Source organism: Perognathus longimembris, chromosome 28, assembly GCF_023159225.1.
Source record: "Perognathus longimembris pacificus isolate PPM17 chromosome 28, ASM2315922v1, whole genome shotgun sequence".
NCBI classification, from domain to species: Eukaryota; Metazoa; Chordata; class Mammalia; order Rodentia; family Heteromyidae; genus Perognathus; species Perognathus longimembris.
Genome location: NC_063188.1, coordinates 58,443,087 through 58,458,389, shown reverse-complemented (window position 1 = coordinate 58,458,389; position 15,303 = coordinate 58,443,087). Strand labels below are relative to the sequence as shown.

Here is a 15,303-nt window from a genome sequence, read left to right as displayed (position 1 = left end):
AGCCTAGGCAGGAAAGTCCATGGGACTCCTATCTCCAATTAAGCACTAAAAAGCCAGAAGTGGAGCTATACCTGTAACTAAAATGGTAGAGCACTAGCTTTGAGCACAAAAACTCAGCAACTGCCCCCAGGTCCTGAGTTTAAGTGTTGTGCCAAGTCGCAAGACGACCACCAAGAAGGCCACCGAGACTCAGACATTCCAAAATGCAAAAGCAAGGCAAGGCTTTATTCAAGCGAGCTGCAACTCGGGCCTCGTCCTACCCACCGACACAGCAGAGATTAGGAGGGAGCCTCGAGCTGTGATTACACAGGGCTTATAAAGGCAAAAAACAAAGTTAGAACAATCAGGTGTTCAAGCAAGCAAGCAAGATTAGGACACAGGTACAAATCTGATTGGCTCAGGGCTCGAGGCATTCTGGGGGCAGTTAGAGTTGAGCATTCCCAGCGGTTAGAGTTCTAGACTGGCTGGGCCCTAATAAGCTTGTCCTGGGTTTGCTCACAGGGCCTGCTTATCTCAGGTTCACGTGGTAAAGTGGGGTTCACGTGGTAAAGTGGGGCCTGACTTCAAAGTCTGGCACTTCATAAGCCACAGGATTGGCACAAAAAAGAAAAGGAAAAAAAAAAAAAAGGAAGGAAGGAAGCAAGAAAAAGGAAGTGAAGCAAAAGTGCTTATGCCTATATTCCTAGCTACTCAGGATGCTGAGATCTGAAGATCACAGTTTAAAGCCAGCCCAGGCAGGAAAGTCCATGAGACTCTTACTTCCAATTAACCTCCAGAAAACCAGAAGTGGTGCTGTGGCTCAAAGTGGCAGAGTATTAACCTTGAGCAGGAAAGGCTCAGGGACAGCACCCAGGCCCTGGGTTCAAGCCCTACAACTGGAAAAAAAGTAGAGAAAAGAAAAAGGAAGCCGAATGATCTCATGAAATAAATTCCAGGAGCAAAATTCAAACAGGAGTCAGTGCAGAAATGTTTAGTTGCTCCGCCTAGTGGAAAGAGTGGTAATATGCACAAGAATCCTTATACTATAACTACTGCTTTGTGGTTGAGCATTCCAATCCTGATAATTTCTCCCTTTGTTGTAGAACATTTTCTTTTTTTCCCCTGAAGATAGAAGGGAAAGGTAGCCAAGCTTGAGCTACAAGAGGTTTAAAAACGGTGGTCCTAGTGAGGAGCCGGTGGCTTCAAGGACTATAATCCTAGCTACTCAGGAGGCTGAGATTTGAGGATCACGGTTCAAAGCCAGCCCAGGCAGAAAAGTCTCTGATATTCTTTTCTCCAATTAACCACCAGGACAGCAGAAGTGGCACTATGGCTCAAAGTGGTAGAGCTCTAGCCTTGAGCAAAAGAGCTCAGGGACAGTGCCCAGGCCCTGAGTTCAAGCTCCAGGCACACACACACACACACACACACACACACACACACACACACACACAAGGAATGGTCCTTGAGGTTAGTTTACTTGAAGTCCACTGTTCATGTGGTGATAAGAATCTTACAAAATAAATTGTAATCAAGTAGAATTTAAAAAATTATTATCTTTAAAAGTTGTACAATTGGGCTGGGAATATGGCCTAGTGGCAAGAGTGCTTGCCTCACATACATGAAGCCCTGGGTTCAATTCCCCAGCACCACATATATAGGAAATGACCAGAAGTGGCGCTGTGGCTCAAGTGGTAGAGTGCTAGCCTTGAGCAAAAAGAAGCCAGGGACAGTGTTCAGGCCCTGAGTCCAAGCGCCAGGACTGGCAAAAAAAAAAAAAAAAAAAAAAAAAAAGTTCTACAATTCGGTTTAAGTAGTTATACAAAGTTGTCGTTCAACAAATCATTTTGTAAGTGCAATGCACCTTTTAAAAATATAATTTTATTGTTATTATTAAGGTGTTGTATGGATGGGTATTTCATAAGTCAGGTACCGAGCACATTCCTTTTTGACAGTGCCACCCTTCTTTGCTTTTCCCTAGTCCCCTCCCCCCACTACAAGTTACATAGCTCATTTTCCAACATAGTATATACAGAGTTGTATAGAATTTTTTTCTATTTAAAAATATTTTTTTTTATTTTTATGGTTGGGAATATGGCCTAGTGGTAGAGTGCTTGCCTAGCATACATGAAGCCCTGGGTTCGATTCCTCAGCACCACATTATAGAAAAAGCCAAAAGTGGTACAATGGCCTAGTGGTAGAGTGCTAGCCTTGAGCAAAAAGAAGCCAGGGACAGTGCTCAGGCCCTGAGTTCAAGCCCCAGGACTGGCAATATATATATTGTCAAGGTGATGTACAGAGAGGTTACAGTTTCATATGTAAGACAGTGAGTACATTTCTTGTCAAACTTGTTACCTCCTCCCTCATTTTTCTCCCACTTTTCCTCCTCCATAATGCCCCCCCCCACATGTAGAGTTTTGACAGGCTATACTTACAAAATTAAAGCCAATTTGTTTGTAAAATAAGATTTAGTTCTGTCAGAGGTACCCTAGATTACCGTTTAAGTAGAGAAAGCAAAAGCACCAGTGTCTCACGCCTGTAATCCTAGCTGAGATCAGAGGATTGTGGCTCAAAGCCAGCCTAGGCAGTAAAGTTGTGAGACTTTTTTTTTTTTTTTTTTTTTTTGCAGTTCTGAGGCTTGAACTCCATTCAAGAGGAAATTTTTCTATATTTAAATATTTTTTTTTAATCTGGGGGGGGGTTTAGGATCAAAACCTAGGTAAACAGGGTACTAGCAACTCAGAAGGCTGAGATCTGAGTATTGTGTTTGAAGTCAGACAGGGCAGGAAAGTATATACTTTCTCTTTTATTCCTTCCTTCCTTTTTTCTTTTTTGTTGGTCATGGAGGTGGAACTCCGGGTCTGGCCCTAAGCTCTTCAGCTCAAGGCTAGTGCTCTACCACTAGAGCCACAGCGCCACTTCCGGTTTTCGAGTGGTTAATTGAACATAAGAGTCTCACAGACTTTCCTGTCCGGGCTGGCTTTGAACCGCGATCCTTAGATCTCAGCCTCCTAATCCTAGCTACTCAGGAAGCTGAGATCTGCGGATTAGCAGTTCAAATCCAGTCCAGGCTGGACAGTCTGGGAGATTCTTTATCTCCAGTTAACCACCCGAAAACCGGAAGTGGCGCTGTGGCTCAAAATGCTAGAGCAGTAGCCTTGAGTGAAAGATCTCAGGGACCGCACTCAGCCCTGAGTTCGTGGAGCCCCACCGCGACAAAAACAGGAAAAAAAAAAAAAAAAACTACCCAAGCAAAAGCATCACAGTGATGCCAGTGGTGAGGCTGCGCAAGCATGCGCCAACCTCAGGGCGTGGGCCAATTCCAAGTGACCTCATAGAGGGCCCCCCTCTCAGGCGTGAAATAGATATTTCCATCTCAGCCATTGTAAGGGTAGTTGCCTCTGGGGCTCCGTGGCGGCGGTGGGTGGGCTTGCTCACACGTAACATCTCCCCGCAGCAGCCATGAACGGGAGCGAATGCTACATCTGTGGACGCTCAGGCCACTGGGCCCGGGACTGCCCTAAAGCTGGAAATCGAATGCGAGGACAAAAAAGCCAAAGCCAAGAGCCTGAGTGTAGCTCCACCTCCCAGTTTGACATCTGTTACCGCTGCGGTGAAACTGGCCATCACGCCAAGGACTGTGACCTTCTCCAGGACAAATGCTACAACTGCGGGAGAAAAGGTCACATCTCCAAAGACTGCATGCAGGCCAAACGAGAACAGTACTGTTACATCTGCGGCAAGGCGGGCCATCTAGCTCGCGAGTGTGATCAGGAAGAGCAGAAATGCTACTGTTGTGGGGAATTGGGGCATATCCAGAAAGACTGCACCCAAATCAAGTGTTACCGATGTGGTGAAAATGGTCACATGGCGGCGCATTGTAGCCAAGGGAATGTGGTCACCTGCTTCCGCTGTGGCGCATCTGGACATCTGGCCCGAGAATGTCCCCTTAAGGCAACTTTTTAGATCCCTTCCCCGACCCTTCCCTCCTCCCCATCTTTACTGCCCAGTTGTCGTTTCTCTACCATGTTTCCACCAACTGAAACATCCCTAGATGGAGGTAAGCTACTCTCTGTGGACAGCAAGCTTTACTGTGTCAAAAGATTCAGAAAGGGCTGATGGGGGGAAAAAAAATCTCAAAAAAAAAATTTCATTACTAACATACTATGCCTGGGCCAGAAGGCACCCAGAAACTGAACAGTTGGGCACTAGGCAATTATTGAGCTCCTCCGATGTCTTTTAACATGCGGGATCAGAAGGGACTACTGAGCAAATCAGGACACATTTGCCACACAGCCCTTGAATCTGCTACCAAACAAAATCTGTCAGATGAAGATCAACTGCCATGCAGAGAACTAACACCAAGTTAAAAGGACAAAAAGCAAAACTGTGAGCTTGGAGAGTGGGGAAGACAATGTAATGTTAGATGTACAAGACAAGACTACCCTGAGGAGGTAACTTTTCCTCAGAGACTTACAAAACAAATAAAGCTGATTTTGGAAATGTCTATGACTTCGCCAACTTAATTGTACTTAACTTTATTAGATTGATAGCTTTGAAGTATTTTACCTCTACAGCTTTTAAATCATATTCAAAGATATCTCGGGCCCTTCATAGTATACATAGTTCAACGAGATGTATAATGTATTTGAGTAACTTTGAGAGAATAATCAACAGAAACAAAACCATAGAATTTACATTTTTAAATAAAAGTAAACACATAATTATTAAGTATAGGTTGATTTTTATAATTTAAAAATACTTTTCACTTCACTCTATATTTAGGAGTTTCCAGAGAGGAAATGTATTTTTTCTTCCCAGTCCTGGGGCTTGAACTCAGAGCCTGAGCACTGTCCCTGTCTTTTTGCTCAAGGCTAGCACTCTACCACTTGAGGCACAGCACCACTTCTGGCTTTTTCTATATATGTGGTGCTGAGGAATCGAACCCAGGGCTTCATGTATATGAGGCAAGCATTCTACCACTAGGCCATATTCCCAGCCCTGGAAATGTATTTTTTTACTTTTTCAACTGAAGGCTGATGCTCTACCACTTGGACTACAGTTCCACTTCCAGTTTTTGGTGGTTAATTGGGGATGAAAATCTCATGGGCTTTTTTTGGTCTCTTTCTCTGTCTCTCTGTCTCTCTCTCTCTCTCTGTCTCTGTCTTTCTCTCTCTCTCTCTCTCTTTTTTTCTTTCTTTGCCTGTCCTGGGGCTTGAACTCAGGCTCTGAGCACTGTCTCTGGCTTTTTTGCTCAAGTCTAGCACTTTACCACTTGACCACTTGACCCACAGTGCCACTTCCACCTTTTTCTGTTTATGTGGTGCTGAGGAATGGGCTTTATGCATACTAGGCAGGCACTCTACCACAGAGCCACATTCCCAGCCCCCACCACACCCCCTCTTTTTCTTTTTCTTTCTTTGCCAGTCTTGGAACTTGAACTCAGGGCCTAGACACTGTCTCTGAGCTTCTTTTTGCTCAAGGCTAGCACTCTACCACTTGAGCCGCAGCACCACTTCCAGCTTTCCCACGGATGTGGTACTGAGGAATTGAACCAGGGCTTCATGCATGCTAGGCAAACACTCTACCACTAAGCCATGTTCTAGCCCTACTTCTGACTTTTTGCTGGTTAATTGGAGATTAAGAAGAGTCTCAAGGGGCTGGGGATATAGCCTAGTGGCAAGAATGCCTGCCTCGGATACACGAGGCCCTAGGTTCGATTCCCCAGCACCACATATACAGAAAACGGCCAGAAGCGGCGCTGTGGCTCAAGTGGCAGAGTGCTAGCCTTGAGCGGGAAGAAGCCAGGGACAGTGCTCAGGCCCTGAGTCCAAGGCCCAGGACTGGCCAAAAAAAAAAAGAAGAGTCTCAAGGACTTTCCTTCCTGGGCTGGCTTCATGCCCATGATCCTCAGATCTCAGTTTCCTAAGTAGCTAGGATTGCAGGCCTGAGCCATGGATGCAGTCACCTCTGTGTTTGTTTACAAGTGACTAATTCCAGAATCTGGGGCTGCCTTGACCTGCCAGTGTGACCTGGCTCATTGATGGCCTGCGGATTAGAAACAAACCCCTCCACATTTATGAAATATCTGAACTAAGCTTCACTACTAGTTAACAGCTACTTCAAAATTGCTTTTTGCTAAAAGAAAACAAAGCAAAACAAAATAAAAACTCTTGAGTAGCCAGATGCTAGTAGCTCAAGCCTGTAATCCTAGTTACTTAGGAGGCTCAAATACAAGAATCCTGGTTAGAAGCCAGCCTGTGAAGAAAAAGTCTGTGAGGCTTTTATCTCTACTTGACCACCAAAATACCTGGAGTGGCAATGTGGCTCAAATGGTAGAGTACCAGCCTTGAGCAAAAAAGCTAAGGGACACTGACTAGGCTTTGAGTTCAAGCTACAGAATCAGCTCAAAAGAAGGAGGAAGAGGAGGAAGAGGAAGAGGAGGAGGAGGAAGAGGAAGAGGAAGAAGGAGGAGGAGGAGGAGGAGGAGGAGGAGGAGGAGGAGGAGGAGGAGGAGGAGGAAGAGGAGGAGGAGAAGAAGAAGAAGAAGAAGAAGAAGAAGAAGAAGAAGAAGAAGAAGAAGAAGAAGAAGAAGAAGAAGAATTTGTTAACTTGTTGCTAGGCACCAGTGACTCATGCCTCTGATCCTAGCTACTCAGAGGCGGAGATCTGAGGATTGCAGTTCAAACCCAGCCTGGGAAGAAAAGTCCATGAGTCTCTCATCTCTAATTAAGTATCAAAAAAAGCTGGAAGTGGTGCTGTGTGGTTCATGTGGTTGAGTGCTAGCCTTGAGCAAAAGAAGCTCAGAGATAGTGCCCATGCTCTGCATTCAAGCTTCAGCGACACCCCGCCCCCCACCATCACCACCAAAGGCAAGGAACAGTGCTCAGGTCCCAAGTTCAAGTCCTAATACTGGTGCGCATGCATGAACACACACACAGACAGAGTAGAGGCCCACAGGGTAACTAAAACCAGGGTAAAAGCCTGAAATCTTTGCCTTCATTTGTATCTATCAGCTTTACAGTAAATCAGACTCACCTCATTATGGAGGCATGCTAATAATTCAAGGAGAGGAGTGACTTATCTAAAAATCTGGGACTACCTCACTTTTGACATCTCTCATCAAGGCTGAAGACACAAAGATAAGAGTGAAGGGTCTAAGTATATCTTACTGTCAGCTTTATGTCATGTTCCAGACCGTGGAAAAGGTAGCCAGAAAGCCTAGAGTCATTGACCTAAACCTATACTTTGTATTCCAAGAACAGCAGGACCCCCGGGACAGATTACCCCATGATGAGATCACCTTCAAAGCAGGAACAGTCATTGCCTTGGAATCATATTGTTCTCTCAAGAGATAAGCAACTTGGAAGACCTTAAAAGGGCCATTTTGGCTAAGGATCCATAGGACAACAGCTTGCCCAAGATTACTTAAATTATCCATACCTCTATTCTTCTGCTCCAATTCTATTATTATTATTATTACTTTTTTGTTGGTTGTGGGGCTTGAACTCAGGGCCCAGACATTGTTCTTTTTTTTTTTTCTGGTCCTGGTGCTTGAACCCTGGGCCTGGGTGCTGTCCCTGAGATCTTCAGCTCAAGGCTAGCACTCTACCACGTGAGCCACAGTGCCACTTCCGGTTTTTGAGTGGTTAATTGGAGATAAGAGTCTCACAGGAATTTTCTGTATGGGCTGGTTTTGAACCTCCATCCTCAGATCTCAGCCTCCTGAGTAGCTAGGATTATAGGCAAGAGCCACAGTGCCCAGCTTGTCTTTTAGAATTTTACTTGCAGACAAGGACTTACTATCTCACTAACTTGTCCTGGCTGGCCTCCTTGAAGTTCTGCTTCAGCCTTTCAAATACCTGGAACTCCAGGTGTAGATCTTCACTCTCTAGGCGCCAAGCCTAGAATTCTTCAGAAAGATAAAGAATACCTTAGACAAGTCATTACTTTTATACCTAACCTAAGTTGAAGTGCCAGACTTTGAAGTCAGGCCCCACTTTACCACGTGAACCCCACTTTACCACGTGAACCTGAAAATAAGCAGGCCCTGTGAGCAAACCCAGGACAAGCTTATAGGGCCCAGCCGGTGGAGAACTCTAACTACTGGGAATGCTTAACTCTAACCGCCCCTAGAATGCCTCCAGTCCTGAGCCAATCAGATTTGTACCTGTGTCCTAATCTTGCTTGCTTAAACACCTGATTGCTGTAACTTTGTCTTTTGCCTTTATAAGCTCTGTGTAATTGCAGCTGGGGGCTTCCTCCTAACCTCCGCTGTGTCGGTGGGTAGGACAAGGCCCGGGCTGTGGCCCCGCTTGAATAAAGTCTTGCCTTGCTATTGCATTTCAGAATGTCTGAGTCTCGGTGGTCTTCTGGTGGTGGTCTTGCAACTTGGCACAACAAAGTAAAGTACTAATAGGGCCTCCTTGCCCTAGGTCTAGGTCTAGGTCTCGATCCCAATTATACCTCAGATCTTCCTTTTGGCCTATTTAGTTGTACACATTGCTCAATTCCTTTTTTTTTTTTTTAATTACTCTCAATTGAGTTGAAGTTTTATGCCTTGCCATCAACTTGTCCTGACTAATGAAACTATTACTGGATATGAGTAAAAGTCAGTGAAGTTTCCATTTATTTATTTATTTATTTTGGCCAGTCCTGGGGCTTGGACTCAGGGCCTGAGCACTGTCCCTGGCTTCTTTTTGCTCAAGGCTAGCACTCTGCCACTTGAGCCACAGCGCCACTTCTGGCCATTTTCTGTATATGTGGTGCTGGGGAAGGGATTGAACCCAGGGCCTCATGTATATGAGGCAAGCACTCTTGCCACTAGGCCATATTCCCAGCCCCTGAAGTTTCCTTTTAAAAGCAGGAACTCAAGGGCTACTTAATTCTTACTTGTTACTATAACATTTTTAAATTGATAGCTATGAACCAAATAGAGCTTTGTGCAAAATAAAAGACTTATTGGTAATCAAGGGGAAAAAAAAAGCAGGAACTCTGGGGCTGGGAATATGGCTTAGTGGTAGAGTACTTGCCCAGCACGCATGAAGCCCTGGGCTTGATTCCTCAGTACCACATAAACAGAAAAAAACCAGAAGTGGAGCTGTGACTCAAGTGGTGGAGCTGTGACTCAAGTGGTAGAGTGCTAGCCTTGTGCTCAGAGAAGCTCAGGGATGGTGCCCAGGCCCTCGGTTCAAGCCCCAGGACCAGCAAAAAACAAAACAACAAAAAACTGAACAAACAAAACAACAACAACAAAAAAAAAAACAGCAGGGACTCTTCACTTAGGGTCCTGGACTTTGATTCAGAATGAGAATTTCTGAGCTGAGTGCCAGTGGTTCGTGCCTGTAAGCCTAGCTACTCAGGAGGCTAAGATCTGAAGATCTAGGTTCAAAGCCAGTCCTAGAGGGAAAGTCCATGAAACTCTTAAATCCAATTAACCACCAGAAAATCAGAACTGTCGCTATGACTCAAAGCACTACAGCACTAACCTTGAGCAAAAGAGCTCAGGGACAGGGCCCCGGCCATGAGTTCAAGCCCCATGATGGATCAAAAAAAATTTTTTTTCTGGACAAATCACAATGGACAATGGTATGATAACTGAGTAGATTTTTTTTTAATTTTTTATTTTTTTTATTAATTGGACATAAATTTTTTTACAAGGTGTTGTTCAAAGAGGGTGCAGTTACATAGTAGGGCAGTGTGTACATTTCTTATGATATCTTACGACCTGTTTTTCTATCCCTTGTCTAGGTCAGGTTGACATATATGCAATATACAATGTATCAAGAACATATACAGTATTCACAGACTTGGTCTATACTGTCTCTCCGTCTCCCTTTCTTAACAGTCATATATCAGGGAGATCATGCCCCTTTGTTTTCTATGTTCTAGGCTTGTCTCACTCAACATTATTTGTTCGAGTTCTGTCCATTTCCCTGCGAATAACAGTATTTCACCATTCCTAATCGCTATGTAGTATTCCATTGTGTATAAGTACCATATTTTTTGGATCCATTCGTCTGTGGAGGGGCATCTGGGTTGTTTCCATATTTTAGCTATTGTGAATTGTGCCGCGATAAACATGGAAGTACAAATGCCTTTTTGATATCTTGGATTTTGCTGTTTAGGATAGATTTTTATTGAATAGGCAAATAAGCAAGCATACAAGCAAGAAGGAATGCAAACAAACAGAGGAGGAGGAGGGCAGAAACAGGCTTTAACAAAGTAGGTGCTCTAAAGGAGAGACAGCTCTTTGGCATCAGGAGTATTTACATGATAAAGGGGGTGGGTTATCTTTGCTCTTACTCACTCTTGGTATTGTTACACTTTCTAATTTTGTTTACCATCCTGGTTGTTTTGAGTCCACCTTTTAGTTACTTTCGGGGAGACTTTCTTTCAGGAAAGGATACATCCTGCCAAACAAGTGTTAATTCTAGGGGTGAGAAATGCATCTCTCAAGAAGGAATGCATCCTGTTGTCTCTCTGAAGCAAAGATAGTGCTTTTATGTTTTTAAATGCCTTCATCAGCCCTCATTGTCCCCTAATTTATCCAGCTTCAATACAATTTATTATAGAATAAAGGTCACTGTAAATATATAGAGAATGTGATGTTGGAAAATTAAGCCAAATAGGACAGAAAAGTGAAATGAGACTCCTACCTTAAAATTTTCAACAAAATAGCTTTCTGTGGGTTTATTTTTATGTTATTACTGGGGCTTGAAGGCTGTCCCTTAGCTTTTTTGTTCAAGGCCAGTACCATACCACTTGAGCCACACTTTCAATTCCAGTTCCCCCCCCCTAGGTAATTAAAGATAAGAGTCTCCTAAATTGTACCCCCTCTGTACTTCACGTTGACAATAAAGGGGGGGAAAAAAGAAAAAAACATCTCCTAGATTTGTCTTCCTTGGCTGTCTTTAAACTGGGATCCTTGTATTTCAGCCTCTTGAGTAGCTAGGATTACAGGCATGAGCTACTTACGCTAGGCCAGATGGTTATGAAGACACAAATAAAATGGCACTATTAAGTAAGATACCAGAAGTGGCATTGTGGTTCAGAGTGGTAAAGTGCTAGCCTTGAGTGGAAAAAGCCCAGGGACAGCCCAGGCCTTGAATTCAAGCCCCATGACTAACAAAGAAAAAAGAAAAGATACTAGAAGCTGGTGGCTCATGCCTATAATCCTGGCTATTCAGGAGGCTGAGATCTAAGGATTGCAGTTTGAAGTCAGCCTGGGCAGGAAAGACTGTGAGATTCTTTTCTTTAATTTCTCCAGTGCTAGCCGGGGGCAAAAATTCTCAGGGACAGCAACTAAGTCATGAATCCAAGTCCCAGGACTGGCACAAAAGGAAAGAAGAGAAAAGAAATATACAGCATTGAATAAATGTTTGTAGATTCTATCCCTATGGGAAAAAGAGAGAGGGGAAAAAAAGGAGAAAGATGTACTGGATGCCAGTGGCTCATGTATGTAATCCTAAAGCTGAGATCCGAGGACTGCAGTTCAAAGCCAGCCAGTTCAAGCAAGTCCTCAAGACTCTTCTCTCCAATTTACCACTACAAAGCTGGAAATCAAGCTGTGGCTCAATTGGTAGAGCTCTAGCATTGAGGAGAAAAGCTCAGGGACAGTACCCAGGCCAGCTGTTCAAGCTCCAGGACCAGCATTAAGAGGGGAGAGGGGAGGGAGTGAGCGAGAAAGATGTTCATGTTCAGTCTCACTATAATCAAAGGAATACAAGTTAAACTATCACCAATATATCATTTTTCAAGTATGAGATTGTCAGAGATTAAACCGAATGATAGCACCTGATGTTGGCTAGGGTGCAGAGGGATGAGAGCACCCCTATATTGCCATTGGGAGCAACAACTATGATGACATTTCTGGAAGGCAATTTGGCAGTATAGATCAAAGCATATTTCAAATGTGCTTATCTTTTGACACAGTAATTATACTATAGAAATTTATCCTGTGGAAATGATCATGTATATCTACTCAAAACATATTTAAAATAATGTTCACCTCTGAATCATTTATTATAGTGATAAACGACACACTTGTTTAAAGTCAATCTGTTGTAACACATTGTCTATTATAACAAAAACTAATCAGAGGCTGGGGATGTAACTTAGAGGTTGATCATTTTCCTAGCTTGCAGGAGGCCCTGGGTTTCTTCCTCAGAAGGGAAATGAAAAGAAAGAAAGAGCCAGGTACAGATGGCTCACACTGTAATCCTAGCTACTCAGGAGACTGAGATCTGAGGATTATGGTTTGAATGTAGCCCATGCAGGTAAGTCCACAAGACTCTTATCTCTAAATAACCATAGAGAAGTCAGAAGCAGAGCTATGGCTCAAGTGGTAGAGCACCAGTCTTGAGTAAAAAAGCTAAAGGGCAACTTCCAGGCCCTGAGTTCAAGCACATGCACACACACACACACACACACACACACACACACACACACACACACCCCTTATAGCCTCTTTCTTTCTTTCCTTTTTGTTTGTTTTTGTCAGTCATGGAACTTGAACTCATGTCCTAGGCACTGTCCTTGAGCTTTTCTGATCAAGGCTAGCACTCAACCACTTTGAACTACAGCACCACTTCTGGGTTTCTGGTGGTTAATTGAAGGTAAGAGTTGCACAGACTTTCCTGCCCAGGCTGGCTTAGAAGCATGATCCTCAGATCTCAGCCTCCAGAGTAGCTAGGATCACAGGCCTGAGCCACTAGTATCCTGCTCCTTCAGCCTCTTTTTATAAGTACCTAAAGATAGTTGAAGGACTGGGAATGTGGCTTAGTGGTAGAGTGCTTACCTAGCATGCATCAAGCCCTGGGTTCGATTCCTTTTGTACCACATACACAGAAAAAGCTGGAAGTGGCGCTGTGGCTCAAGTGGTAGAGTGTTAGCCCGAGTAAACAAAACTCAGGGACAGTGCCCAGGCCTTGAGTTCAAGCCCCAGGTCTGGTAAAAAAGAAAAAAAGATAATTTAAGAAAAATAATTATATATATTTAAAAAACACAGAAAGGGGGCTGGGGATATAGCCTAGCGGCAAGAGTGCCTGCCTCGGATACACGAGGCCCTAGGTTCGATTCCCCAGCACCACATATACAGAAAACGGCCAGAAGCGGCGCTGTGGCTCAAGTGGCAGAGTGCTAGCCTTGAGCAAAAGGAAGCCAGGGAACAGTGTTCAGGCCCTGAGTCCAAGGCCCAGGACTGGCAAAAAAAAAAAAAAAAAAAAAAAAAAAAAAAAAAAAAAACACAGAAAGAAGAACATAAAAAAACCCGGAAATTAGAAGTTTTAAAATTGTTATTATAAAGCTGATATACACAGAATGATTTTTTTTTTTGGCCAGGCCTGGGGCTTGAACTCAGGGCCTGGGCACTGTCCCTGAGCTTCTTTTGCTCAAGGCTAGCACTCTACCTCTTGAGCCACAGCGCCACTTCCAGCCTTTTCTCTGTATGTGGTACAAAGGAATCGAACTCAGGGCTTCATGTATGCTAGGTAAACACTCTACCACCAAGGCACATATCCAGCCCTATTTTTTGTTGTAGTGATGCAAATTTGTTTCTGTCCTGTGTCCCTAGGCAGAGAGTTTGGGGCTGCAGGGGTCTTGAAGCAGGCAGGCACTACAGCACAATTGCTCAGCTGGAACAGTTTTCAGGTGTGAACCCCAGTTGGGGCCCAGAGCACATAGAATCCAGGGGAGGAGGTCAGCAGCAGTAAGGAGTGCTCTTTAGATGACCTGCTGGCTTATTTGAAGCTGGAGTGATCACTTTGAAGTTGAATGATTATTTTTCAAGGGGGCCAGGGCATTTGTCCTTCCAGTACATACAGGCAGGCTACTCCAAGCACAGGAACTGGTGCCTAGTCACTATGGGGAGCCTGGGGACATGGATTTCGACACAGGCCTGCATTCTTGAGATTGTTGATGGCAGCAAACAGCCCAGGGGATTTAGGGCTCCAGTTCTGGTCAGGAACTGAAACTGGTTTTTAGACTCTAGGCAGAAATTCCAGGAGATCTGCTTATCAGATCTAGCCACTCTTCCCTTTATGGTGAAGGGCAGAGAAAGATTTATTACATGGCAGTTAAGGGAAGAGAGTCCTTTAGAAGATTTTTAAGAGCCATTTGGGGGCACAGATATGAGCTATATATGTAAAAAGACAGGGAATTGATCTGCCTTATGAAATGGTAGTCCCTCTGTACACCACTTTTATAATAACAATAAAAATATTTAATAATAGGCTGGGAATGTGGCTTAGTGGTAGAGTGCTTGCCTGGCATGCATGAAGCCCTGGGTTTGATTCCTCAGCACCACGTAAACAGAAAAAGCCGGAAGTGGCACTGTGGCTCAAGTGGCAGAGTGCTAGCCTTGAGCAAAAAGAAACCATGGACAGTGCTCAGGCCCTGAGTTCAAGCCCCTGGGTTGGAAAAACAAAACAAAACCCACCACCACCACCACCACCAACAACAACAAAAATCCCGCCAGGCACTGGCTTAGTGCTACAATGCTTACCTATGCATTAGGCTCTGGGTTCCATTCCTCAGTACCATATAAATAAATAAGGCATTTGCTTGGTAGGAAGGCTGTCCTGTTGGTTGATGGCTGTTTGCTCTATTGTTCCTTGGGGGTAGTTTTGGTCCTCATAATAATGTTATCCATCAGTCCTTGATTCCAAGTCCTTTTTAGATTTCAAGGTGATTGAAAAGTACTACAGAGAAAAGTGGCTTTGAGCAGACACACAAAAATGGAGCTGGAGATGCCAGGTTTTTCTCCCGCTCTTAGTTGATTCGTGGATGTAGCAAAAGCAGCTTTTAAATACCTTGTATAGAAACATGAGAAGTGAGCCTGTGTCTGCCTCTTTTTGGGGCTCAGTTGGGTTGGAGTCTGTGGGGGACCCACTTGCCTTCCTGAGGTTGGGGGATGTCCTGGGACAGCACACAGGATTGTAGGTAAGGTCTGAACTGCATTCTAAAGCACCCTGGGGGTTTTCCTTCATTTGCTCCCCTACTCATGTTTGCACTTTACTTTGACCATCTTAAAGGGATCATCTGGAGATGTTCTCTGCTGTCCTGGCTATAGATAAAAGCCTCTTCCCTCACCCCTACTTCACCCCACTGGGACAGGGAAGAGATTGGTTGGCCCTTGGAGTAGGTAGTGGCCACACACTGAACTCCTGACTATGCTTAGGTTCACAGGAGGTTGAGATTGTTTTTTAGTTTTAATTTTATTTTTTGCCAGTCCTGGGGCTTGAACTCAGGGACTGGGCACTATCCCTGGGCTTCTCTTGCTCAAGACTAGCTCTCTACCACTTGAGCCACAGCACCACTTCCAGC

General features: G+C 44.3%; 1 protein-coding gene across 1 annotated transcript; it reads left to right on the top strand.

Moving 5' to 3' along the window:
- The first annotated feature begins 3,300 nt into the window (after positions 1–3,300).
- On the top strand, positions 3,301–4,626 carry Zcchc13 (zinc finger CCHC-type containing 13). Its single transcript, XM_048336565.1, has one exon. The coding sequence runs from the start codon at positions 3,442–3,444 to the stop codon at positions 3,943–3,945; it is 504 nt and encodes a 167-aa protein (XP_048192522.1). The 5' UTR covers positions 3,301–3,441; the 3' UTR covers positions 3,946–4,626.
- The last annotated feature ends 10,677 nt before the right edge of the window (positions 4,627–15,303 follow it).